This window comes from Gracilinanus agilis, chromosome 6 (assembly GCF_016433145.1).
Source record: "Gracilinanus agilis isolate LMUSP501 chromosome 6, AgileGrace, whole genome shotgun sequence".
Taxonomy (NCBI): Eukaryota; Metazoa; Chordata; class Mammalia; order Didelphimorphia; family Didelphidae; genus Gracilinanus; species Gracilinanus agilis.
This window is the reverse complement of record NC_058135.1, coordinates 238,040,499-238,065,585: the sequence shown is the minus strand read 5'-3', so window position 1 is coordinate 238,065,585 and position 25,087 is coordinate 238,040,499. Positions and strand designations below refer to the sequence as shown.

General features: G+C 40.6%; 1 protein-coding gene across 1 annotated transcript in view; it reads right to left on the bottom strand.

Moving 5' to 3' along the window:
• Positions 1-6,847: 6,847 nt before the first annotated feature.
• WEE1 (WEE1 G2 checkpoint kinase) overlaps positions 6,848-25,087 on the bottom strand; it is a 24,379-nt gene continuing 6,139 nt past the window's right edge. Inside the window, exons 3-13 of the mRNA XM_044681821.1 lie at positions 24,620-25,084; positions 22,474-22,679; positions 21,586-21,652; positions 21,327-21,499; positions 19,800-19,921; positions 15,004-15,150; positions 12,435-12,527; positions 12,264-12,349; positions 10,267-10,437; positions 10,018-10,163; positions 6,848-8,201 (exon numbers count right to left, since the gene is read on the bottom strand). Coding sequence (XP_044537756.1) covers positions 8,048-8,201; positions 10,018-10,163; positions 10,267-10,437; positions 12,264-12,349; positions 12,435-12,527; positions 15,004-15,150; positions 19,800-19,921; positions 21,327-21,499; positions 21,586-21,652; positions 22,474-22,679; positions 24,620-25,084 — 1,830 coding nt within the window. The 3' untranslated portion in view covers positions 6,848-8,047. The remainder of the gene's footprint in view (positions 8,202-10,017; positions 10,164-10,266; positions 10,438-12,263; positions 12,350-12,434; positions 12,528-15,003; positions 15,151-19,799; positions 19,922-21,326; positions 21,500-21,585; positions 21,653-22,473; positions 22,680-24,619; positions 25,085-25,087) is intronic.

Genomic DNA, 25,087 nt, shown 5'->3' with positions numbered 1-25,087 from the left:
GCCACCAACCTGCCCCTTCCATTCAATAAAAGAATGTCATAAGGAGGACAGAAAGAAAAAAAAGATTCCAATGAGTTGGAAAAACTCAGCATCCCAAGGAGGTTGGTGAGGAGAAACACATGGCACAGTTGAAAAGCTGAGGAGAAAGTCATCATTTCAAACAAAAGGCACAATTTATGCAAAGTCACGGAGATGGGAGACTCTGCTGTGAACAAGGAGGTGTTTGTTTGGACTGTAAGGTGACGTGGAATAAACATGGTAGGCTTAGAAATGTGGGTTGAATCTACATTGTAAAAGGTTTTGAATACCGAGGGGAGTTGGGTTTTATCCTAGAGGCATTAGGGAGTCACTGAAGCTTCTTGAACAGAGGAGTAACATGATTAAGATGGACACATCTCCAGGTACCCGTAAGACCAAGACTGGTGATTACGACTACTCAGTGTCTGAAATCTTTTTAGTGTTCTTTTCCTTCTATGCCGGTTCTTAGTAATCACTAATCTCTTTTCTTTTTGGAGGGGATAGGGTAGTGGGGAAAAGGTTTGAGATCATTTTTTAAAAAATAAACCACTTGCCATGAATTTTCATCGATGTATTTATCAGCTTTAAATTACAACTTTAAAAAGCCTAATTTTACTAAAACTAGCAAAAGAAAAAGAGTTCTTTGTAGCCTTGCTGAGATTTCACTTTGGGGCTTCAGCAGATATATGGAAACTTGGAAATTTTTTCTTCTTTCTTTTTAAGTCATTTCTGCTCCCTCTAAGGCAGTGAAAGTACTTCTGGTTCCGTCTTTTGTTTAGAGGCCAAGGTATTGGATGTCCCAAAGTCTATTTTCTCTAACAAGCTGGTCTTGGCTTTTCTTGACCTGTCTGAAGAAGTCTCAGAGGATCTTCTCTTTCCTGAACCACTTTACCTAAAGCATCCAGAGACTCTGAACATTTTCTAATCACTCTGGACTCAGCTTTGGGCTGTTTTTTGTCATCTGGCTGCCCACTCTAGAGGGAGAAGCCAATTTCTTTCTTTCAATAGGATATACCAAAATCGACATAAATCTTTGTTACTCTTCTACCTTTAACTGTTCAAAGGTTCATGCAGCACCTGATTTGACTGTCTCTTCTCTCTGATTCTTTGGGTCATCAAGAAATTCTTCTAGTGCTTTCCTTGAAATAAATCAATCTTTATTGATTGAGAGGTGTGATATCTTGCATAACAAACTCAAAAGTAAATCCAGGCTGTCAGCAAGGATCATGAAGGCTCTCAACATTCCAAGGACAGTCAGTGGGGAGCAGGAAGCCCAGACAAAAAGAAATGAGCAGCCTGGCCGCCCCTGCCACCCCGATTGATTCCTTTTCTGAATGTTCACTAAGCATCCCTTAGTAATACATTCTAGAATTTTGCCAGGAGTCATAGTCAAGCTCACTGGTTTACAGACTTGTGTCTTCATTTTTTTTTTTTTTTTTTTTAGGAAATTAAAGCACAGATGTCCTGTGGGAGAGTTCTTCTCCAGTCTTCTATAGCTTTTTAAAGTTCTCTCCATCAGTTCTTTCAGTATCTGATATTGTTCATCAAAGCCAAGTGACTTCAAATCATCGAGGGCAGTCCTTATCTAGTTTGAATGTCAACTCCCTATTGTCCATTTTAATTCTGACATTTTCAACCCAGAGGTTTTTCTCCCTGAGAAAGAAAGCAAGAAATAGTTGATTGGTTCCACCTTCTAACTCTATTATTTATTATAATTCCAGTCTGCAACTAGGTGATGCAATGAAGAGAATTGCTAAGCCTGGAGTCAGGAAATTTAGTCATTTCAGTCATCCCCATTTAGGATTTTCTTGGTAAAGATACTGGAGGGGTTTGCCATTTCCTTCTCTAGCTTATTTGACAGATGAGAAAACTGAGGCAAATTAGGTGACTTGCCCAAGGCCACACAACTAGTGTCTAAGGCCAGATTTAAACTCAAGAAGATGAATTTTCCCAATTCCAAGCCCACAGTGCTCCATCCACTGAACCACTGACATTTACTGTTGTGAGACCCTGGGCAAGTCACTTAACGCTATTTGCCTCAGTTTCCTCCTCTGTCAAATGGAGATAAAAATAGTACCTACTTGTAGGATCCATCCCAACTTGGCAGGAGCCAAGCAATCTTCAAGTATTTAAGATTGTGAGGATCAAATGAGATAATATTTGTTGTAAAGTTTCCTTCCTGAAGCAGTCCTTCTTTGAGCTCAATTTCCCAATAGAGCTAAAGAAACAAGAACAAAAAAACCAGCCTGCCATTTTTGTTAACTCTCTTACTCAGTAATCTACACTCATCCTGAATTCCAAAGGTCTGACACTGTCCTATGCTCACCTTGGTACTTACTCTCATATTTCCTGATCTACCGAAGATGCTTCCATCTTTTGTACATCAGTTGGGAAAATCTCTATGCACTTACATGGGTCTCTCTCTAGACCAGTGATCTCAAACTCAAATAGAAAAGAAAGTCACTAAACCCTGTGTAAGTATCCTTGTGGGCAATTATGTTGGTTTAGTTTTAAAATGTAGCATTTTCTATATCATTATATTTTTTTTTATTTGCTTTGTTAGATGTTTCCCAATTACAGTTTAATCTGGTTTGGATCACATATTTGACATCTAAGGTCCAGACCACTTCTTTTTTTTTTTTTTCCTTAGAATTATTCTTCAGTTTTATTTTCTGAGAACTTCCCATCCCTCCTAGGTTAGTGTCCCCTTATAGAATCTCAGGTCACGGTATCCTGCCTATCTTTTTTCTGAATCTCTTGGAATCAACTCTCCCCAAATCTAGGAAGTCTATCAGTCTATACCCAGATTTCCTCTCCTTCTCCATCACAAATTTGAAGATAATTACTTTCTTCCCCCAAGGGTGCCCAAATGCAAAATAATAGAAGCATAAAACAGAATTACAGGATATCAGAATTGGAAGGGACCTCGGACATCATCCAGTACAAACTTTTAACTCAAAAAAAAATCATCTTTCTACAACATACTTGGCAAGTGGTCATTGAGTCTTTGATTAAAGACTTCAAATGAGATCATCTCCTCCCTTAACTGAAAATCACCTGAGGGGCTGAGTGGGCTATAAGCCTCAGTAGACATCATCTGTGTGATAGGGTAGTGAAGAAAGCCAATGCCATCTTTGGCTGTGATGAGAATTTAGAATTAAGATGTTACCAGCCTTGCTACAACCCTGCCACCACCAGAGCACACACAGAGGGTTATGCCCAGCCCTGAGTGCCACCTTTGAGGAAGAAGAGATGGAGAGTGAGATGGAGAATAGTCAGAGGAAGGTGAAAGACTTCCAGATCATGCCAGGTGGGAATAAAGAAAGTAGGAGACAAATCAAGTATTTAAGAGGTAGTCCTATAGAAAGATGGATTAGACTTTTTCAGTTCTGCTTGGCCACAGAAGTCAGAACAAGGAGGAATGGGTGGACCTTAAAAAAGGGAAGCTGAAGTTTAATGAAAGGAAAAACTTCTTGCCAAGTTATTGTTGAGTCGTTTCAGACTCTTTGTGACCCTCTTTGGGGTTTTCTTGGCAAAGATGCTAGAGTGATTTGCCATTTCCTTCTCCAGTTTATTTTACAGATGAGGAAACTAAGGCAAGTAAGAGTTAAGTGCCTTGCTCAGGGTCACACAAAGAGGAAATGTCTGAGGCTGATTTGAACTCAGGAAGGTGGATGAGTCTTCCTAACTCCGAGGGTACACAGTATCCGCTGTGCCAGCTAGCTGCCCACGCTGTCAGGTTGTGCTGTCCAGAGAGGCTGCCTCTGTGCTCAAAGTCTTCAGTCCAAGCCAGGATGACCCCTTGCCAAGTGTGTGGTCACAGGGAATCTGAGTAAGGTTTGGGTTGAATGAAGAGGCTTCTCAGCTCCCTCCTAATTCTGAAAATCTGTGATTTCCGTGACTGATATCTGCTGTAGAATATCACCTCTTTCACCCAGGTGGATTGTTGAATGCTAAAGAAAGGGTTTGAATCTATCTGGCAGGAAGTGGAGACTTTCTGGGGCAGTCCCCAAGTTTCCTGTAAGCTACTTTCACTGATCTGCTCAGCAGTGCCAGGGCTCTGAGATGAACAGATCTGGGCGCTGATCCTCAGGATTGGTGATTTTTTTTTTTTAGAGCCTTCCCAGCCCTCTTAGAATCAATCCTGTGTATTGGTTCCTAGGCAGAAGAGAGATAAGGGCTAGGCATGCCACAGATTTGAACCCAGTCCTGGCTTCTCAATCCACTGAGCCATTTAGCTGCCCCTGGGATTGTTGATTCTTGATAAGATACACTCTGGGATGGAGTCTTTTACATTGCTCTCACTTGCCTGGGGCTACCCAGTCTCCACTATTAAGAGAATCCCTCACGTGAACCAAGGAACTGTCCAAACAAATCCGCTTGTCTGGTCTTGAGGGAGGCTGGAGGGAGGTTGGAGGGAGGCTCGCTTCATCATGGGTCCTCTGGAGTTCTAGCTTTCTTTTGCAATGCTGTGGTCATTGTGTAAACTGTCCTGCTGGCGTGCCTCCTTGGCTCAGCATTCCTTTTTATGAGGCTTCTCAAGTTTCCCCAAATTCTTTGTTCTTGACATTTCTCATGGCCCAGTACAATTCCATTCACGTGCCAGTTTGCTCAGCCATTCCCTCATCCACAGGCACCTGCTCAAGCACCATCTGTGAATCACACAACTTTGTGCACATTTAAACGCTGAATTCTAATTTATGAGGAATACTTAAGTCATGGATGGGTTGAGCACAGAGATGCTATCTGTGACCTTGGATGAGTATTATCACCATCTAAGCAAGCGAACAGAGCACTAGGCCTGGGGTCAGGAAGACCTGAATTCAAATTGGGCGTTTGACCCTGGGCAAGTCACTTAACCTTGGTCTGCCTCAATTTCCTCATCTGTAAAATGGGGGTAATGATGGAACTGATCCTCCTAAGTTTATAAGTAAGGATCAAATGAGATTTGTAAAGTACCTGGCACAGATGTTTAAAAAATATTTAACGTTCTTCCTTTCTTCCCTTCTGTAAAATGAGGGGATTTAAGTGTCTATTAAAATTTCCTTTCAGCTCAGAATCTTTGACCTTTGACTTGAGCCATGAGATCAAAGACCCAGTGGATTCCCATGCTAACATCTGGCACGATCAGACCTATTTTGGTGGGAAATATGTAGAAAACCGACTGGAAAGAGATAGGAGCAAAGAAACTGCCAGGAAGACTACTGCATTAGTTCTGGCTAGGTGGGTGGAGAGGAGAAATAAAGCAGGCTGGGGTAACTTAGTGAATGTTGGAAGAGGAAGGAGATGGGCACTGAGGGAAGAGCATGAAGGATGATTCAAAGGTTGTCCACCTGGAGCAAGGAGCTGTCACAAAGTGGGGAGGGACAGATTTAGTGGGGAAAAGGTAAGTTTAGTTTTAAGAGGTAAGGTAGGATTTGGGGGTGACGTCCAACAGGAAGCTGGAGATGCAGGGCTAGAGTTAAAAGAAGAGATTAGGGTTATTAGATTTAAGTGTCATCTTTGAAGAGGTCATAACAGAGACCAGGGGAAGAAGCTTAGATCACCAAGAGAATATACCTAAAAGAGATGGCCCAGGACATCCTGGAGAATATCCTAAGAAGACTTCTTAATAATACTAACAGCTACAGGCCTATCAAAGTTGAAGCCTGAGAAAAGGCCATTTAGCTATTAAATATACGCAGTCATCTTTGATGGGAATTTCAGTAGTGATATCAGGTTGAAAGGGTATCTGAACTTTTCACTAACTGAAAAAGGAGCCAGGTATATAATAAAAGATCCTAGGCCTGGAAAGAGAGCTTTTGTCACATCAGCTATCACAAGCTCTAGGAGACTCAGTTTCTTTATCTGTAAAGTAAGGTTGAATCAGTTTCTCTCTGTCTTGTCTCACTCCAAGTCTATTATTCTATGGAGATAATCTCAAAACGGAGAAAGCCAAATGTAAGTCAGACAAATATTTCTTTACAAGTATCCAAAGCCTAGATTCCCTTTTGTTTTAAATACATTATGACTGTAATTTCTTTCTGTTTCCCTTATTTCTGATCAGCATTTCAATTCATATGTCCAAATTCTAAAACCAGTAAGTCTGATATCAACTCCAATCTTTTCCAAATTAAAAGATCTTTCTCTAATGACTGTGATGCAATAAGAAAGCCAGTAGTCACTAGAATGTTCCCAAATTGAAGCTATAGAAAAAGAGCTGTCATCGCTTCAGTCTGCACACTCGAATGTGAGGGTCACATAAAAGCCCTTCTGTTTCAAACAACTGGAGCTTGGATGAAAAATTCTCTTGATTCTCCTGAATTCTGGGAGCCTGAGATTTCTAGAATTTCTAAATTAAAGCCCATAAACTGAGGAGGGTTGCAATTATTCCAATTGACAAAAATTTTTCTAGGGTTAAAAAAATATCATGTAAGCATTGGGCACTGCACCATTTATGAACTGATGCTGATCACTTGTCTCCATCAGCATTTCAGTGTAGCAAACTAAAGCCAAGTCGAGTCACAGATCATTAATTACAGCCATGTGACAATTTACAAGGTGCTTGCCATACAAAAATTTTGTGAGGAGGGTAAAAGCACGTGTCATCCCTATATTATAGTTAAAGACATATACAATATAATCACGAATAGAGATTTTATGCTATGACAGGAAACTGGGGCTAAAGTTCAAAGGATCTTCCCCAAGTTAGACAGCGATTAAATTGAGGATCAGGGACATAAAACCTAGACTTTCTCCCTCCAGGCACTGTATCCTTTTGGCTGTAAGGAAAAACTTTGAAATGCAAGACCCAACTGAAAAGAGCACAAAGGCATTCAGAGACAGTTAGTAAGCTCCGAATGACTTTTAATATGCTCATCAACCCTAAAAAAAACAAACTTAAAGTGAACCCAGACAAGTGTAAACATGTTTGAAACCAAAATTAATGAGAGACAAACCAGTAATAGTCAGTTCTATTTGGGGCAAAATCCACTAACAGTCTATATTATTAGTTTAAGAGGCTAATTTACAGTCAAGGTTTGTTTCACGAAAAACTTGGAATAGAAAGAAGTCATTCAGGTATTTTCAGATTGTAGGTCTGTACAGTATCAGCAAGATCAATTTATATACATGAATATCAAAGAAAAACCAAGCAAAACATTTAAAAACAGACTAACAGTACAACCCAGTACAAATACTTGGGAGTAGAGAAAAGGAAAGGGGAAAACATTTTAAAATTTGGAAAGGGTAGGGCTAGAAGGTCATTATTGGGAAGAATTACAAAACCAGTAATAATTATACTACATTAATACAGAGTTCCAAAAAGAGACAAAGGTGCATCATCTTTCTAATGCACTAGCTTCCAAGAAAAACAGGAGGGGGAAAAGCTGCTTTTTCCTGAGCAGCTTATATATGTTACATAATTGTTTCAACAGAAAGCCTATTAACAATGATTGTTTTAATGCTACAATTTTACAGCGAAGACAAAACTAAGATAGCAGCAAATTCACAAGGCAAATACTCCCATGGGACATTATCCCATGGTTTATGCAATGCCTACAAAGTGCTCCCAGTTGAATATACAAGTAAAATTCACAAGTGAACAAAAAAAAGGTTGACACCAGGTACGTTAAGGATGGGTGGTACTGAGTCATTTCAGCACTATTTTCCTTCGTACAAAGGCAGAATCTGACTTGCATCAAAGCCCTACAGTCCTCCTGATTGGTCTCTAAGGGAAAGATCGATGCCTTCCGGTACACGACGCATCAGCAATCTCCAAGCAGCACACCACAGTAGTGGCTAACCCTGGGATGGCTGCGGAGCAGGAGCACAGCTGGGGGGGTCTAGGTAAAACAGACCACAAGACCAGTACCACGTCCAAGAGAAACACCAATCGTCAAAATACAGCTTCCAACTGTAATTCACAAATAAAACCCATAGAAGGGTTTTCAGTAAAACTATAGACATGAAAGATGGGAAAGTGAGAGCACAGGGATTATCCCTTCGCGTCTCCTCATCACAGGTTTTCGGGATAGGTCCATGGTTTGGTTCAATATATAGTCAGACTAACAGATCGGTTCATCTTCTTCCCTATGAGGCGTGCTGTTCTGTTACTCTGCGTGCTGGACCGAGTGGCCATTCTGTCTGTAAAGAGAGCTCTTTCCTCTGCAGCTGCTTTTGCCATCTGTGCTTTCTTTAGTTCTCTAAGAGGAGAAAGAAACAATTAGGAAGCAGGAATTCTACAGCTATGCTACACATAGCAAACTCATTCAAGCGATGACAAAATTCCGAGTAGCAAATAGTAGAAATAGGCAGATCTCAATTTAACGCTATTATCCTTAGATGAAAACACAAAGACAAATATTATAATGTAAAAATTTAGCATCCACTTAGGCTTAAGATTTTTGAGCTGTTTCACACTTAGAAACTCAAGTACTGGAGGACAGAACTTTGGATTCGGAGATGGAAACGCATCTTAGCAAAGGATCCAGTTCCCTGCCCAATTTAGGGCTTCCTTTTACAACAGCTCCAACAAGTATCTACCTGAATCATCTTTCTGGATGAAATCTGAAGATGTCTACAATGATTCTGGTCTCAACCAAGAGAGACACACACTGTGCTCTGGGTGACCGACAGCATGGAATGTGCTGTCATAGCATTCACATGCATCCCACTTCCTGCGCCAACAGTGAATGCCAATCAGATTCAAGTGAACTAACTCGGGACCAATCAGTTCCCTCTTAAAAGCACAGAATTACTGTGAAACAAAGACTAGCTAAGCCAGCAGTCACCATCCAGCTTCTCAGAGATAACCAGAGAGCTGCTGAGGCAATACTGCTTGAGTTTTTGTTCCTCGTTATCTCAGAGAAGGCATGTCTTCCTAGCTTTCTCGGGCTTCACAAAACGGCTTCCTAAGTTCTCAAAGGCTGGGCCACTGGAGACAGACAAACTGCGGGGATCTTCCATCTTGGAGATCAGCTCCCTGTGCTGTGTGAGAAGCCAAAGTGAGAAAGTTCATGACCAAAAGTTAACTTTCATGAGATCTTTTCAGTCACGGAGACCCACAAAACTACTAAAATACAAAATGGCCCTCAGCCAGTCCAACTTCTGTTGTCCAGGAGGCAAAGAAGGGAAAAGGAATTTTCAGAACCAGACAGTTCTCTGACAATCAAGCTGTTGGCATCCTTTTGTATATTCTTTATCCAAGAATCATTGCATTGCTCTCCTCACAAGAGGAGCTGAAATAGTCATCAAAGAAAAGCGGGGAAGGGATGCTAGACAGAATGAAAAAGAGACAGAGGTTACAAATTAGTCCCTTTATAAAACCAGAGGGAGACCTCCAGTATATTAGACAGATGCTCCATGGAGAATTTTTGGAAAAGTGCAATAATGAAAAAGCATGGAAGGTCCTGGGATCTGCTCAGGTTGGGCAGAGGGCAGATTGGCTTTGTTGAACTGGTTTCCCTTCCTTTAAAATATGTCACAAGGATGGTGAGGTAGAAACCATCTGATTATCTCAATAGATATGGCTTTTAACAAAATACAACACCTATTCCTTAGAAAAATATTTGAAAATAATGGAATCAATGAAGTTTCCTGAAAGGAATAAATCTACCTGTCTTCTATCTATCTAAAACCAAAAGCAAGCATTTTCTATAATGGGGATAAACTTGAAACTTCCCAATAAAATCAGGATGCTCATTATCACCACTACTATTTAATATTGTACCAGAAATGCTTGCATAGCAATTAGAAAAAGAAATAGAAGGAATCAGAATAGGTAATGAAGAAACAAAGTTATCACTCTTTGCAGATATATGATGGCATAAACAGAGAACTCCAGAGAATCAACCAAAAAAAACAATAGAAACAATTAACAACGTTAGCAAAGCTGCAAGATACAAAACAAGCACCCATAAAATGAGGAATGGGGAGGGATCCAGGCAGAAAGAAGGGCAACACAAAACTCGACATCCTGAGCGACAGCGGCTCCTCATACTGTGACAACATACAACTTACTTCTGCAGGAGTGAGTTTTTGAATTTTTCTGCATTCAGTTCTATGCGTAGCTGCTCAGCACTCTTCCTGGAGGCAGAGAGTAACACTGAGTGCTTGACCAGCGCCACCGCTGACGGTCTCCTCTCAGGGTCAGGGTGAATCATGACCTTTTTGAAAGAAAAAGAAGAGATGCCCAAATGACTCTCTGGAAATGGAAGGCCCCTCGGCAATCACCCTGGTGAACAGTTACCAAGAGTCTCCAGTGCTCACCTTCAGCAAATCTGTCAGTTCTTGGGAGAGGACTTGGGGTATCCGTGGCAGCTTTCCTTGACGTATCTCGTGCCACTGGTCTCCATTTGTGGGGAGCGGTTCAGCGCCAGCAGCACACACCACAGTGAGGGCCAGAGCAAAAATATCTGCCTTTGGCAAATGAGTGTAATTCTACAAGGCAGAGAAGGAGGGGATCTGAGAAGGGAATGCTTTTGACTCAAATCAAAGTTAGCCTCATTTACACATGGGATACAAGGACAAGGCTACTGGTAAGGAGTGTTAGAACAGGGGTTCAGCCTTCAGACTTGGGCTGGACTAGCCTCTAAAGCAACATGAAATTGGGCAAAATCAACACATGACTAGTCACCTAACCACAGAGGTCAGAAGGATAGGTACAAAACAACAAAATTATTTTTAGTAGCTTTTTTCATAATAGCAAAAAAAAAAAAAAAAAAGGAAACTAAAGGAGTACCCAACTATTAGGGAATGTTTAAACAACTTATGGCATATAATGTAATAAAATATCATTACACCATAAGAGATTATTAAATGGACAGTTTCCAAGGAAACTGTGAAGATATCTGTGAACAGATACAAAGTGAATTGAGGGCAACCAGATGCCAGAACAGATCAGAGTACCTAATCTGGAGTCAAGAAGATATATCTTCCTGAATTCAAATCTGGCCTCAAAGACACTCCTAGCTATGTGACCCTGGGCAAGTCACTTAACCCTATTTGCCTCAGTTCCTCATCTGTAAAAAGAGTTGGAAAAGGAAATAGCAAACCACTCCACTATCTTTGGCCAAGAAAACCCCACATGGGGTCACTGAGAGTCAGATACAACTGAAAATGACTGAATGACAAAAAGTAAGAAGAACTAGGAAAATAATTTATACAATGACAATAGTATTATGAGAAAAACAACTTGGAAAGACTTAGAACTCTGATCAATGAAATAATAAAAGCACAAATCCAGAGAACTGAAGATGAAACACATACCATTTCACTTTCTGCCAGAGAAGTGATGAATTTAAAATGTATAATGAGGCAAATGTTTTGTTGGACTATGCATATTTGCTAAGACAGCTTTTTTTAAAAAAACTGCTATTTAATATGGAAGTGGGAAGGAGGGATAATAAATGTATTTCTCAAATACATTAATTATAAAAACAACCGGGAGAAAGGAGGGAGCTCGATAATCTCCTCACTATCCATTAAACAATACTTTGTCTCAGTTGTTTTTCCTTACGTAGCCCTGAGCTGATATATCTGCTTCCCTGTAGTACTTCTCCCTCCTGGGGCCAAGCCCAACGAGTCTAACCTGTTCTTCCTTGTGAAAATACTCACATATTTTACAAGAGATAAGATCACTTCCTGAATCTTCTAATCTCCAGGCATTTTAGTATAGACATACTTGACTAAATATGAGTCACTGAGCCCAGAGAAACACAGCGTTATGCTCAACATTAGAGGGAACCTTTGAGTTCCATTGAGTTCTACAATGTTTCTCTGGGAATTTGGTTATAATGTCATAAATTATATTACTAAAAGGTTGACAGTGGGGGCAGCTGGGTGGCTCAGTAGATGGAGAGCCGGGCCTAGACGGAAGGTTCTAGCTTCAAATCTGGCCTCAGACACTTCCTATCTGTGTGATCCTGGGCCAGTCACTTAACCCCCATTGCCCAGCCCTAACTGCTCTTCTGCCTTGGAACCAACATACAGTACTAATTCTAAGGTAAGGGTCTGGGGAAAAAAAAAATTGACAGTGGCTGGGGCAACATCATATAAGTCCCAGCTTGACACATATAGTTTTAATTAAACAAACATTATTTTAAGCACTTATTATATGAAAGGGAATATGAAAGACAAAAAGCAAAACAGTTTCTACCCTTGAAGAGTTAATATTTTACCAGAAGAAACCCTGTATGAAACCTCAAAGGCACACTATTAGTATTGGCTGTAACTTATTCTGGTCTAGCACTGGCAGCTCCAGTTACCTCTTGTAAAACTTCATTTGCAAGGAAACGGCTATCACCTTCTTCTACCTGTGGACTGGATATCCTAGTTACATGTCCAAGATCTCCTAGGGAAAACAAAAGTCAAGTCAAACAAAACAGAAGCGTTTTTATTATACTAATACTAACCTTCTAGTGATCTGGATTTCATACCTATTTTAAAAATAACTTTATTGGCTGTCCAATCATCTTCGTCCCCTTCCTCAGCCGTGCCTGGGATTGACACTCTAGATATGAAAATATTACCTGTCAAAGGGGAAAAAAAATTGTGAGTAGAAATAAAAATTCCATTTTAAAGAATAATATAATGCAAGCTTCAAAGTCTAGTCACACTGTATTAATTTTGTACTGACAGAAGTAGAAGCAATATTTGAAATATTAATAGCCTCTATCTGCACAGTGCTTTATTAAGGGATTTATAGATTCTTGCTTAAGACCTCCAACAATTGTGTGAAGTACTAACATAGTAAAAAAAACTACTAACCCACTATGCAGGTAACAAGGGACCTGAGCCAGGGTCTGGTGTCCAATGACTTACTCAAGGTCACACTGCTTTACCTGGTAGAGCCAAGACGAGCCTGGATCTCCTCACTTTCAATACTGTACTTTTTTCACTACGTGCCAGCCTACCTTCACTTGTAGAAATCTAAACTTTATTATCAATGTTCCTTTTAGGATGTGAATATTATTAAAGACATTCAAGAGAAATACACATCGACATAAACATGTAATTTTCAGACCTTGCCAGTCACACAAACACCTATTTTTGGTCTTTGATTATAGTTCCCAAAGTGCTTGAGACTCTAAAACCGAATTCCCTACTTTATGCCAGAGTGGATAAAAGTACCAGATCAGGAAGATCCGAATTCGAATCTGACCTCAAGACACTCAGCTGTGTGACCCTGGGAAGTCACTTAATCCCTATTTGCTTCAATTTCTTATCTGTAAAATGGAGACACACTAGAGAAGGAAATAGCAAATCACTCCAGTATCTTCCATCATGTGATGTTGACACAAATAAACACCAAAGGCAAGATATGAGTTCTGAGAATTTACCTAATCAATATAGACATATACATCTGCTTATAGCAATCCAGGAAGTCAAGAATTCATCTGCAAAGAAGCAGTCTAGTGTCACACAAAGAGCAATAAAATCATGTGACCTTGTCCAGCCCCCTCTTTTCAGGATCTGTTTCTGCCCCTGAAGCTATTGGCCTAGATGACCCCTTCCTTTTTCAGCTGTGATTCTAGAATGATTTACTGTTCTAGAAAAGGGACAAAGAGCATCTCTGCCCCTCATAATCTCATATTTCTGGCAACAGCAGTGAAACTACAACTACCTTCTAAGTCTTTATAGCATTATCTTAAAGGGCCACAGACTGCCACTCAGCTGCATTACCATGTTCATTACATGTTCATTTCATGGTAATATCACATGAATATTCATATCTCTCAATATCTCAGTCACTGGAAGGAATGGGGAATGTGGTCTATCCATTTTAAGTTCCCATCCATGTCTAATGTACAAGTTCATTATAAAGTTGGTTTTTTTTTTCTAAGATTTAAATATTTTATTTTTTTAGAAAAAGTTTCCATGGTCACATGATTCCTGTTTTTACTTTCCCCTTCACCCCCCCATAAAGTTTTGTTTTGGTTTTTTTAAACCCTTACCTTCCATCTTGGAGTCAATACTGTGTATTGGCTCCAAGGCAGAAGAGTGATAAGGGTAGGCAATGGGGGTCAAGTGACTTGCCCAGGGTCACACAGCTGGGAAGTGTCTGAGGCCAGATTTGAACCTAGGACCTCCCATCTCTAGGCCTGGCTCTCAATCCACTGAGCTACCCAGCTGCCTCCCCCCCATAAAGTTTTAAAAAAAGTTTTCGATAAATATTCAAAAGAAACATATGTAGGTTTTATGAAAATAAGCACAGGCTCTCTCCTAAAGCCAGGGGATCCCCAAACTATAATTTCTAAAATAATCTATATTCTAAGTCAAGAACAATAAAATATTTGTAATTTTCCAACATTGTTCCAGTTTTTAATAGAGTAAGTTATTCAAACTTTATTTTATTTTATTTTTTAGAATTTTTTTCCATGGCTACATGATTCATGTTCTTCCCCCGCCCCAACCCTCCTCACCCTCCCCGTAGCTGACACACAATTCCACTGGATTTTACAAGTATCAATCATGTAAATGATCAAATAGATTAAGACCTGTTTCCATATTTTTTATTCAAATTTTTAAGTAAATAAAATTAAATAATGAATTTATGAATACATAAAGCACTTTGCAAACCTTAAAGTGCCTCATAAATGTTAGCTATTGAAGGTCATACAAAGTTATTTAACTTCAATATTTTAAGGACTGGTAAAATAACTGATGTGCACCTGTGATTTCACTAGTGTAGGTAGCCACCCTTCACCCCAACTTAGATATTATGCCTCTTCTGGAGTTTCCATAGGTGGAAAATTTTATCACCTTGTGGCCAGACCTCTGGTGTCAAGGTCTGTCTTCCTCTGATCAAATGCCAGGTTTGTACCTGACATCTTCCTAGTTTGTTAGGACCTGCTAGCATAGTTTTAAAGAATGCCGGGTCACATCCCACACCATGAAGATACTTTAGAGGACTCATCAGAAAAGAGGCCCTTAGAGTTAACAAAAGAAAATTTACTAGAATTATGTAGGCCTTTCATCTAAGATCAAGCATTACATTATACTTACTAGGCTTGATATCCATGTGTACCAATGACATTGAGTGAATATATTTCAAACCACGAGCAACCTGTATGAGGAGATCTTTAAGTTCTGTTTCCGAAAAATAATTCATGCTTCTGTAGTTTTCACTTATGGCATCCCCTAAGCTTCCACCTGACAAAAACAAGATAAATTAGTTTTTCTCTTCTGAAATATTTTGGATTCTCGAGTCTCTTGATTATAGAGGAAAGTTATGCTTATTTAATTGCCCCAAAAGAGATACTCCCAGAAATAAGTACAAAGTATGTTTTCAGAATTTCTTCCTTATGATTTTAACCCTCATAGAATTATTCAAATCATACAAAAGAGAATAAGATGATATTGCATTAGAGCCTCAATCCCTGGCCTTTATAAGATCCAATCTAACAGAACACCTCCATATTTTGTCACTGGGCCAAACACCAGCTTTCAAGGCAGAATTCTCTAGGTCTTCAGTTCTTCTCTAGCTCCCTTCTATGATTTGGCCAGTTCCTTCTGTTTCAGGAAGACTGTACAATGGACTACACTCACAGTTTCCTAGCCAACCTAGCTCAACTTCTTCAGATATTTATACCAAACCTACATAAAATCCTTACACAGGTCAGCCGTCATTACCAGACACCTGCAGTCAGCAATCATTTCTCACCATTCCTGAAAAATTCTGTTAGCCTTGCTTTATGCATTTATCCTGCTGAATCTTGTATCATGAGTGCCTATTCACATCTCATTGCCCCATTTAGATTAAGAGGTCAAGAATCATGTCTTACCTCAACTTTGTATCCTAGGCTTCTTCCCTCATACACAGTAGATTCAGTATTTAAAAAATATTTGTTGAATTCGATCACTCAATAAACATGTATTAAGTGGCACCGGCCATGTACTAGGACCTGGGCTAAGTGCTAGGGGTACAAAGAAAACTCAAACACAGTCCCTGCCTTCGGCACTCCTCACATTCTAAGGGAGAACAACAAGCAAACAACTATTTACACAGACACACATGCAGTGTAAGTGGGAGGTCATATGAGAAGGATATTGGGGGGGAGAGGGGGAGTCAGGCCGGGACATCTGAGGAAGGTAGGACTTGGTCTAAGTCTTGCAGGAAGTTGGAAGGCTGAGGTGAAAAGAGAGCATTCTAGGAATGGGGGACAGCCAGTGAAATGGCACGGACTAAGGAGATGGAGGGTCTTGTTCAATGAACTACAAGGAAGCCAGTGTTAATAGATCATCAGGTACATGGAAAAAAACTAAACAAAAATAAGGCTGGAAAGGTATGAAGGAAGCTAATTTTAGAAAAAAGGAGGATTTTATATTTGATCTGAAAGGTAACAGGAAACGACTACAGTTTACTGAGTAGGGCAGTGATATGGTCCCACCAAGCTTGATGTGTAGCAGCTGGAGGATGGACCTGAGGGGGGAGACCCACCAGAAGCCTATTACTACAGTTCAAGCATGAGATATTAAAGGGCCACGTTTGGTGGGAAGATCGAGTTCTGTTCTTCATGCTTGGGAGGGTTACAGGCATCCAGTCTTTAGTGTCCAAGAGGCAAATGGTGATGCAAGACTGGAGAGAGATTACAGCTGGAGAAATAGATCAGAGAAACGTGTTTAGAAATAACTGAACTCACAAGAGCTGATAAGATCACCAAGTCAGATAATGGAGCCAGAGAAGGAAAACAAGCCCAGGCTAGCCTTTGGATGACACCCACTCTAGCAGGTGTGACCTAGAAGAGGATCCAGCAAAGGACACCAAGAAATGGTCAGACAGGCAAGAACCAGAACACAGCACTGTCATGAAAACCTAGAGAAGCATCAAGAAGAAGGACATCTACAGAATCACAAGTTGCAAAGAGTTAAGTTAAGAAAGATGAGAATCAAGAATTGATTGAATTCAATCAATTAGAATTGGCCATCAGAAGACCAATGGTAACTCTGGAAAGAGCAGTTTCAAGCAGAATAAGGCCAGAGGCCAGAAGACAAAGAGTTTAAAAGAGAGAATAAGATAGATGAAGTGGGTTGCCAACTGTAGATGGCTTCATAAAGGAATTTAACAATGAAAGGGAGGCAAGACAATTGAATTCCTATTTTCTAAAGCTGGAAAGGGAAGTTTCAAATGGATCAAGAAACACTCTCAAATTTAATTCAACAAACTTTTAAGATTTGTTCAGTTAAAGGTCCTATTGCTAGATGTTGGGAATACAAGGACAAATTGAAAAACAGATTTCCTCAAGAAAATTATGTTCTACTTGGGGGGCCAGAACATTTACAAAAGATGAAAGAGAGCGCCACCACCTAAATAAACACTGAGAAAGGAATATGGAGGTCAGAAATGAGAAGTTCAGGGAACAAGTAAGCCAGTTTGGCTGAAATATAGAAGGTGGAACAGGGTACAATATGAAATACTATGAAAAAGTTAGATGGAGCCTGACTGCCAAGGGCTTTAAATGTCCAGTATTTTATCTTGTAGGCAACAGGGAGCCACTGAAGAGTCCTAGGCAGAAAAAGATGAGGCCAGACTTCTATTTTGATAAATCATTTTGGCAGCTCTGAGGAAGATAAATGGGAGAACAAAGATCCTGGAAACATGGAGACCAATTAGGAAATTAGTACAATAATCCACGAGGAGATGTGATCAGGTCCCCAACTAGGGTAGTGGTCATGGGAGTGGACAGAAAGGGCAGCTGCACACATTAAGGTAAAATGCATAACTCTGGGCAACTGTACAGGGAAGATGAGGTGAGGGAGGGAGGGAAGAGTCAAGAATAACTCTGGGTTTGTCAACCAGGATAACTGGGAAGATGGTCATGGCCTTAACAGAAGTAGTAAAGTTTGGAGGAAGGAACAGGAAGAGAATGAATTCTTCTTTGGACACGCTAAGTATGAAATGCCTATGGGACAGTGGAAAAGATGACCACCAGGTAGTTGGCAATACAGGACTGGAGTTCAGAAGAGACAAGGTTTAGATATATAAATCTGTAAGTCTTCAGATGACACAGGATTCTATGGGAGCAGAAAAGTTCACGAAGGGGCTGACAAGAAGACAAGCTGGGAGCAGATGGGTATCTCAGGGGATTGAGAACCAAGCCTAGAGATGGGAGGTCCTAGGTTTGAATATGGCCTTAGACACTTCCTAGCTGGGTGACCCTGGGCAAGTCACTTGACTCCCACTGCCTACCCTTACCACTCTTCTACCTTGGAGCCAATACACGGTATTGACTCCAGGATGGAAGGTAAGGGTTTAAAAAAAAATGAAGAAGTAGAAGAAGAAGAAAAAGACAAGCTGCAGCCAGCTAGGTGTTTCAGTGAATAGAGAGGTAGGCTTGAAGATGGGAAGTCCTGGTTTCAAATCTGACCTCAGACACTTCCAAGCTATGTGACCCTGGGCAAGTCACTTAACCCCCACTGCCTACCCCTTACTACTCTTCTGCCTTGGAACCAAGACACAATATTAATTCTAAGATGGAATGTTAGGGTTTAAAAAAAAAATTAGAGAGGCTCCAGGAAAGAGTCTTAGGTGATATCCAGTAAAGGAGTGGGAATAATGAGGTTCGTCTAAGGAGATGGACAGGGAAAGCTCAGACAGGTAGGATGAGAACCAGCAGAAGGTAATGTAAAAAAAGTAGAGGAAAGAAAGACTAAAAAGGAGGGGATAGTCAATAGTATCACAAACTACAGAGAGTTCAAGAAGGATAAGGAAGGACCAAGCCATCAACTTTGACAATTATGAGATTTTTAATAACCTTGGAGAGAACCATTTCAGGCCGGCAGAACTGGAAGCCCAGATTATACAAGTTTAAGACACAAATAAAGAGTAAGAAAGTGGAACCCAATAGATAGCAGACAATTTTCTCTAGTAGTATAATGACTTTCTTTCAGGAAAACTTCTCAAATTTTTTTTTTCCTAGCAAAAAAAGATTGCTATTGCTTGCTACCTCTGATATACAGCCCAAAGTGTGTGATGCAGGTTTTTTTGTTTTGAATAGGCAACTATAATGAATTTACAGACAAATTAGAAAATTGTTATGGTACCTTCTATGTAATGAGACAGCCTGACAGTGAAAGGGCAAAAGGAAGCATCATAGTGCACTGGCAATGTGAACCTAAAAGGGCAGCTGTGTGGAAATATTTTAAATGTTTTTCAAAAGTTGGTATAATGTTTAGCTGAAAAGAAAATGAACTCTTCCTAGCTTTATTAGTTTCTTTTTAGAGGCAACTGATAAATAAATGCTTTTGTAATAATTATAAAAAATATAGACTGAGAGTAAAAGGAGAAGTAATATTTTAATTATGGCCATGTAGGTAAAATAACCCGTTGAATCATGGAAAATGTAGTTTCAAAGTCCCCTAATCGTCCACAGGAAGTTTGTCATATATCTAAATATTTTAAGGCTCAAATGAGCCCCAAATACCTCTCAATGGAACCCCCAAAACTCCAAATAACACGCTTTTTAAACCCAATTGACATAGAACAGACATCAAAGTTCTAAATGACATCAGGAAAATTTACTTTCTGTATTCCTTTTTTTAGTGTTGCTAAAAAGCAAATACTTTCCTAGTCAATCTCTTCCTTCTAAATACAACCACAAGAGATAAGCAGTGCTAGGAATCTCCACACTTCTGTAGGAACTGGAGAGACACCTAACATGACCATGTAGTCAGTCAAGACTAGAATCACACTGTCTGACTTCTAAAGTCTTTTTTTCCTGCTTCATTCATAATTCCTTATGTGAAAAGAAAAAGGGAAACAACATGTTTTAGACAACCCAAAAAGTAAGTGTGTAGCTTACCATTACAATACTCATTCTGTATCAGCATGTGATCATCTTCTGCCCATGCAGAGAAGTATCGAACCACATGAGAATGCTGTCCAAGTACTGCGTGGGCATAGACTTCTCTTAAAGCATTCTGTCTGTTTGTAAGAAGTTTGAGATCAGTACCAGCATAAATCAGGCAATGTCACCCTATTATAGGTCACCTGATAAACTCTAATCACTCTATACTCTTTTAGACACCCTTTCTATAGGACAGAAGTTTGGGTAAGGGTCAATCCTGATTAAGGAGAGTGGACCTGCTTAGCCACTTTTAGTCCTATGAGGCTGAAAAGCTTAACCTCTATCAGTGAATTCGATTAAGAGGTAAGGGTATAAATTCCTCTGAGAAGTATTTAATATCCAAGACACAAAGACAACCAATAGAAACATAAAAGACCAAAACAGTTTTCAAAAGCATTGCAAACTGTTAATAACCATATGAAAGAATTTCTAAATCACTTGTAAGTATAAGAGAAATAGCAATCAAAACAACATTGAAGGTTTCACCCTCATTCCCAACAAATTGGTAAAGCTAAGGGAAGATGGGGATATTTTATGCTGACAGAGTTATGCAAAGACAGGCACACTAATGCCCTAGTTAGTGGAGCTGTGTGCTATTATGACAATTCTGGAAAGCAATTTAGAATTATATAAAAAAAATTGCTAAAATAAAAAACGCCATCTGACCCATTATTTCACACACACATATGTCCCTGGGAGACAATTGACAAAAGGGTCCCTATACAATGAAATATTTATGGCAGCACTTTTTTGTGGTAGCAGAAAATTAGAAACAAAGTAGATGCCTATCAGTTCAGGAATGGATAAGCAAACTGGCATGAGTATAATGGAATATTACTGTGCCATAAGAAATGATGTGGGTAATGAATATAGAGACACATCTGTATGAACTGATGCAGAATGAAGTAGCAAAGTCAGGAAAACAATACATACAATGAACACAACAATGCAATGAAAAGAACAACCAACAAATGAAAAATAATGAATGTTCCATATTACAAAGAACAAGCATAGCCTCAAAAGATACTTAAGAAGACACATTCCCCAACTCCTTTGCAGAGATGAGAGGTCCATGGTTTAGAACACTACATCTAATGTTGTATTTATATGTGTGTGTTGATTTGTTCTGATGAGTTTTTTTCTCATCTTCCTCTTTTAAAAAAAAATTTTTTTTTTTATTATCAGAGGAGCCTAAGAGAGGGCAGGAGGAGGGACATAGAAAATGATATCCACAGAAAACAATTTTTTTTAAGGTATGGACAGTCCACCTTAGGTCCAAAATTCAGATAAAACAACAAAGTTCCCAGGTCCAACAAAGAAAGCAAAACTGAGCAACACATTATTTTTCCAAGTTTGAAGAACCTTTCCAATTTCAATACCCTGTGAGCTTAGAACTTGGATGCAGCTAGGACTCAAGCACTTAAACAAACTATGTCTGGCAATGGAGTACAGAAAGAAAGACCAAGGTTAAAAAATACTCACTCATCAACAGAACCAGCCAGTGGCTTCTTTGATCGCTTTATGGCATAGATACATCCATCCAGCCTCTTTACACACTTAAATACTGAACCAAATTCTCCTGATCCAATTTTCTCCAATTCATGAAATTCACTTTCATATCTTGATTTCATGTTACTTTCTGTGATTGTAATTCTCTGAAACAACAAAAAAGCCAACTGTTTCAAATGTATTGAAGTCAACATAAGAAGGCTAAAGGAGGAGAAAACAAACCAACATCTACCTTGGCAGGCCTGGCAGGCTCATCTTCCAGCTCCCCATCACTTGCTTCCATGTCTTCATCACAGGAGCTGAAACAAGAATTGGGGCTCACTACATTAAACTGACTCAGCAGGAATATTCCAACTCCTGCTCTGAATTTTAGATGGCAAAGATATATAGATAGTGGAATTTTAATAAGAGAATGATATCAGCTTCTGAGAAATTAACCAAGGATCTCTCCCTTCAAGTTTTTAAAGGTATGATTAGTAATCAGCTTAGCTTAGGTAAAAATCTTCACTGAACACTATTTTCTGAATTTCATGACTATCAAATAAAATACTGTATTTGTCCCAGTGCAATGACCTGGATAGTAATTTCCTAACTCTAACTATCTCTGAAAGCCCTTCCAAGTGAACTCTCCCAACCTAGAATTTAATGACAGAACCCTTGAGTTGAAAGAGACTAATGACTATAACCCCTTCACTGGATAAAAACATTCCCCTGACACTGCTGTAGACATATAGTCCTCCCTATGCTGCCTGAATACTTCCAATGACCAAGGATTCACCATCTCATGAAGCAGTCTGTCTCGTCTATAGCAATCCATCTCTCTAAGTTCCCTCCTTCATAATGGTATATAGTACCACCTCTTATTTCCATGCTGTTAATACTTTCCTCCAGGATGTGCTGGCAATCTTTTATTTATTCCTGCTCTATAAAGCTCCTTTTCAACAGGAAATAGCACCCTCAAAACTTACAGCTTAATTGTACTCCTACCTCTCAAGAACCTCTAGAACACAACAATGTAAAAACTGTAAATAGGACAATTAACTATAAATTTTAATTTCAATCAAATGTATAAAAGCAACTCTTGAAAATAATACTGGACATCAAATATCAGAGGACATACTCATTCCAGTGTGTTCTTTTCCTTCGACGACATTGTACTGAAGAATGAAGCAACATTGAATCTGGTGTGAATGGATTAATATTCACTTGAGGGGTCTGTCTCATGTCAAATCCTTGTTTTTCTGATCTTCCTGAGCTCATGAAAAGAGAACCACCTCGAAGTTTAACAGAGCTGGAATCTATTCCTCGAGCTTTGGAGAGCAAACTCTAGATTGTAACAAGGAAATTTTGTCAGTTTCTAAAATGATCAATAAGTCCTTCCTCTCCCCCCAACCCCACTTAGCAATGTGGTCTGACACCTTGAAGAGTAAGATATCATTTATATGGCTGCTATCTAGCAGCAAAAAAACTACATCACAAGCCTTTGTCTAGTTCCTAGAAGAACAAAGCTATATAGCTAGTCCAAGATGGGCAGGTAATCTTTTATTTATTCCTGGTCTTTTATAAAGCAGGACCATTTTTCAAGTTTGGTCTCCTTTTTGAAAAAGTAACTAGTTAAAACAGTTTCCCAGAAGTAATAATACAAATAGGAAGCTGAAATGAACCCTTCTTTTTTCAATAAAAGTTCATTTTTCAGTAAAAACTAAGACCAAAAGAAAAAATCCAGTTGGTTGGAGCAGAAGGAGGTGGCGAGCTCCCAGACAAACCCTTTCAATGCCTAGACCAATAGGAGGGGCTGGCAGCCAGGAACCTCCTCCTCCCTCTCTTGGCTGTCTCCCTTCCCCCCAGCCCTTAGGAACTGACTCCAGGGGATGTGGGATGGGCCAAGCTAGCCAATAACAAGGACCACTTGGAGGCTCATACAACCACCATCTTTATGGCTGCATAAACAAGGAAACAAACTCAAAGGGGAAAATATTTAGTCTGTCTTTTATAAAGTTAACTATTTCTGTTAACATCTTTCTGTATCCATTTAAAATCTCAAAAGACTAATAACTCTCTCCCTGACTCAGAGACATTTCATTCATTCAAATGTTTACTAAATGCCTATTCTAGGTATTATACCACAGAATGAAATAGAAATACTGAAGTGCTAAAATGAAATCTCTTAAAAAAAGTTTTGAAGTTAGAAGACACCATTAAGGAGACTAAAGTTTGGAAGCTTTGACATTGTGTGTATGCACACACGTATGTATCCTCAAATATCTATCACATATATATGCATATGTTATGAAGATACATAAATGATGTCACCTCTGTCTTAAAAAGTAAATAGAAAACAAATTTTGTCCTACAGGTCTGAAAAGATTCTAACAATTTAACGTGTTGAAATTTTTCCTTTGTTGTGTCTTTTTGTCTTCCTAATTTGTGTGGTCACAAGGCAGAATTCAGTAGGAAATGGGGCAGGCAGGCTTAAATGTCTGAAGATAAACAGCATTATCAACAAAACGCATTTTTAGGGAAAAAAAATCTGGCTATATAGTTAGTATCAAGTTAGACTTACAACTGGAGAATCTTGCACAACTTGAGATTAAACTGAAAACACATAAAAGTAAACTTTTTTATTTAATCTAACACAAGGTCTCCAATATCGGTCGGCATTCCAAATGAATAAACTTCTGAGGACTGTGTCAACAGTGTGGTAGTACCTTGGGGTTTCCTGAAATCTAGCCACCCTGCCCAGCTCTCCAAACTTCACAAAGACAAACTTTACTTAGGGGGCTGTGTCTGCTACTGAGACACTTGGTTGTACCTTGGGGTCTACCGAAATCTGGCCACCCTGCACAGCCCTTCCAGACTGCAGAGACAAACTTTTTCTTTAAATCCCAGGTCTCCAGTAATGGTCAGCACGGCAGACAAACGGGGCCGTGGGTGCTGCGCGGCCGGGGGCTGCACGGCCGGGACGGACAAGAGACAGCAGCCGAGGCCACCCCTCCGACATGGAGGCTGCCCAGCGCCGTCGGATGGGCCGCGGCCGTTCCTGGGGAGGCTCATTGTTCAGTTACATAACCGTAACGGACAGTGGGAGGGTGGGCCCGGGCGCAGGATGCCAGCCCCGGGCTGAGAGTTATGTAACTGTACCGCGGGCAGGCCCGCCCCCGCGAGGTGTCCTGGCCCCGCGCCCGGAGGCACCGCAGCCGCAGCCGGGCCTCTTTAAAGAGCAGCCCCCTGCCCTCAGGACCTGTCGCTCTCGCCCCCGGCCTCACCTTGGGGGTGTGCGGCGTGTCGAAGAGCCGCAGCTTGCGGAAGGTCTTGTGCGGCGGTGTGCCCGGGTAGTCAGGCACCGGAGAGCAGGAGCCGTCCCGGCGCTGGCGGCCGCGCGGGGAGCGATCCCCACGGAGCGGCGACAGGGGGCTGCTCAAGTAGTAGGCACCGGCGGCAGCGGGAGATTTGACCGGGGATGAGGAGCCGAAGCCTTCCTCCTCCCACGAGTCGCCCTCAGCGCCTCCCGCGTCCCCGTCGCCGGGGCCTCCCTCATCGACCAGAGGCATCTCCTCCTCCAGCGGGCCTGGAGTCGGGCCCCGGCCGCTGGACTCTGGCTCGGCGGCCGGCCCGGACTCCGCAGGGCTGCGGGTGGGCGGCAGCGGCGAGTCAGGCTCCTGGAAGGCCGAGTCCTCCCCGGTGCTGTGGCCGCTGCCCTCGTCCTCCTCCTCCTCTTCCTCCTCCTCCTCCTC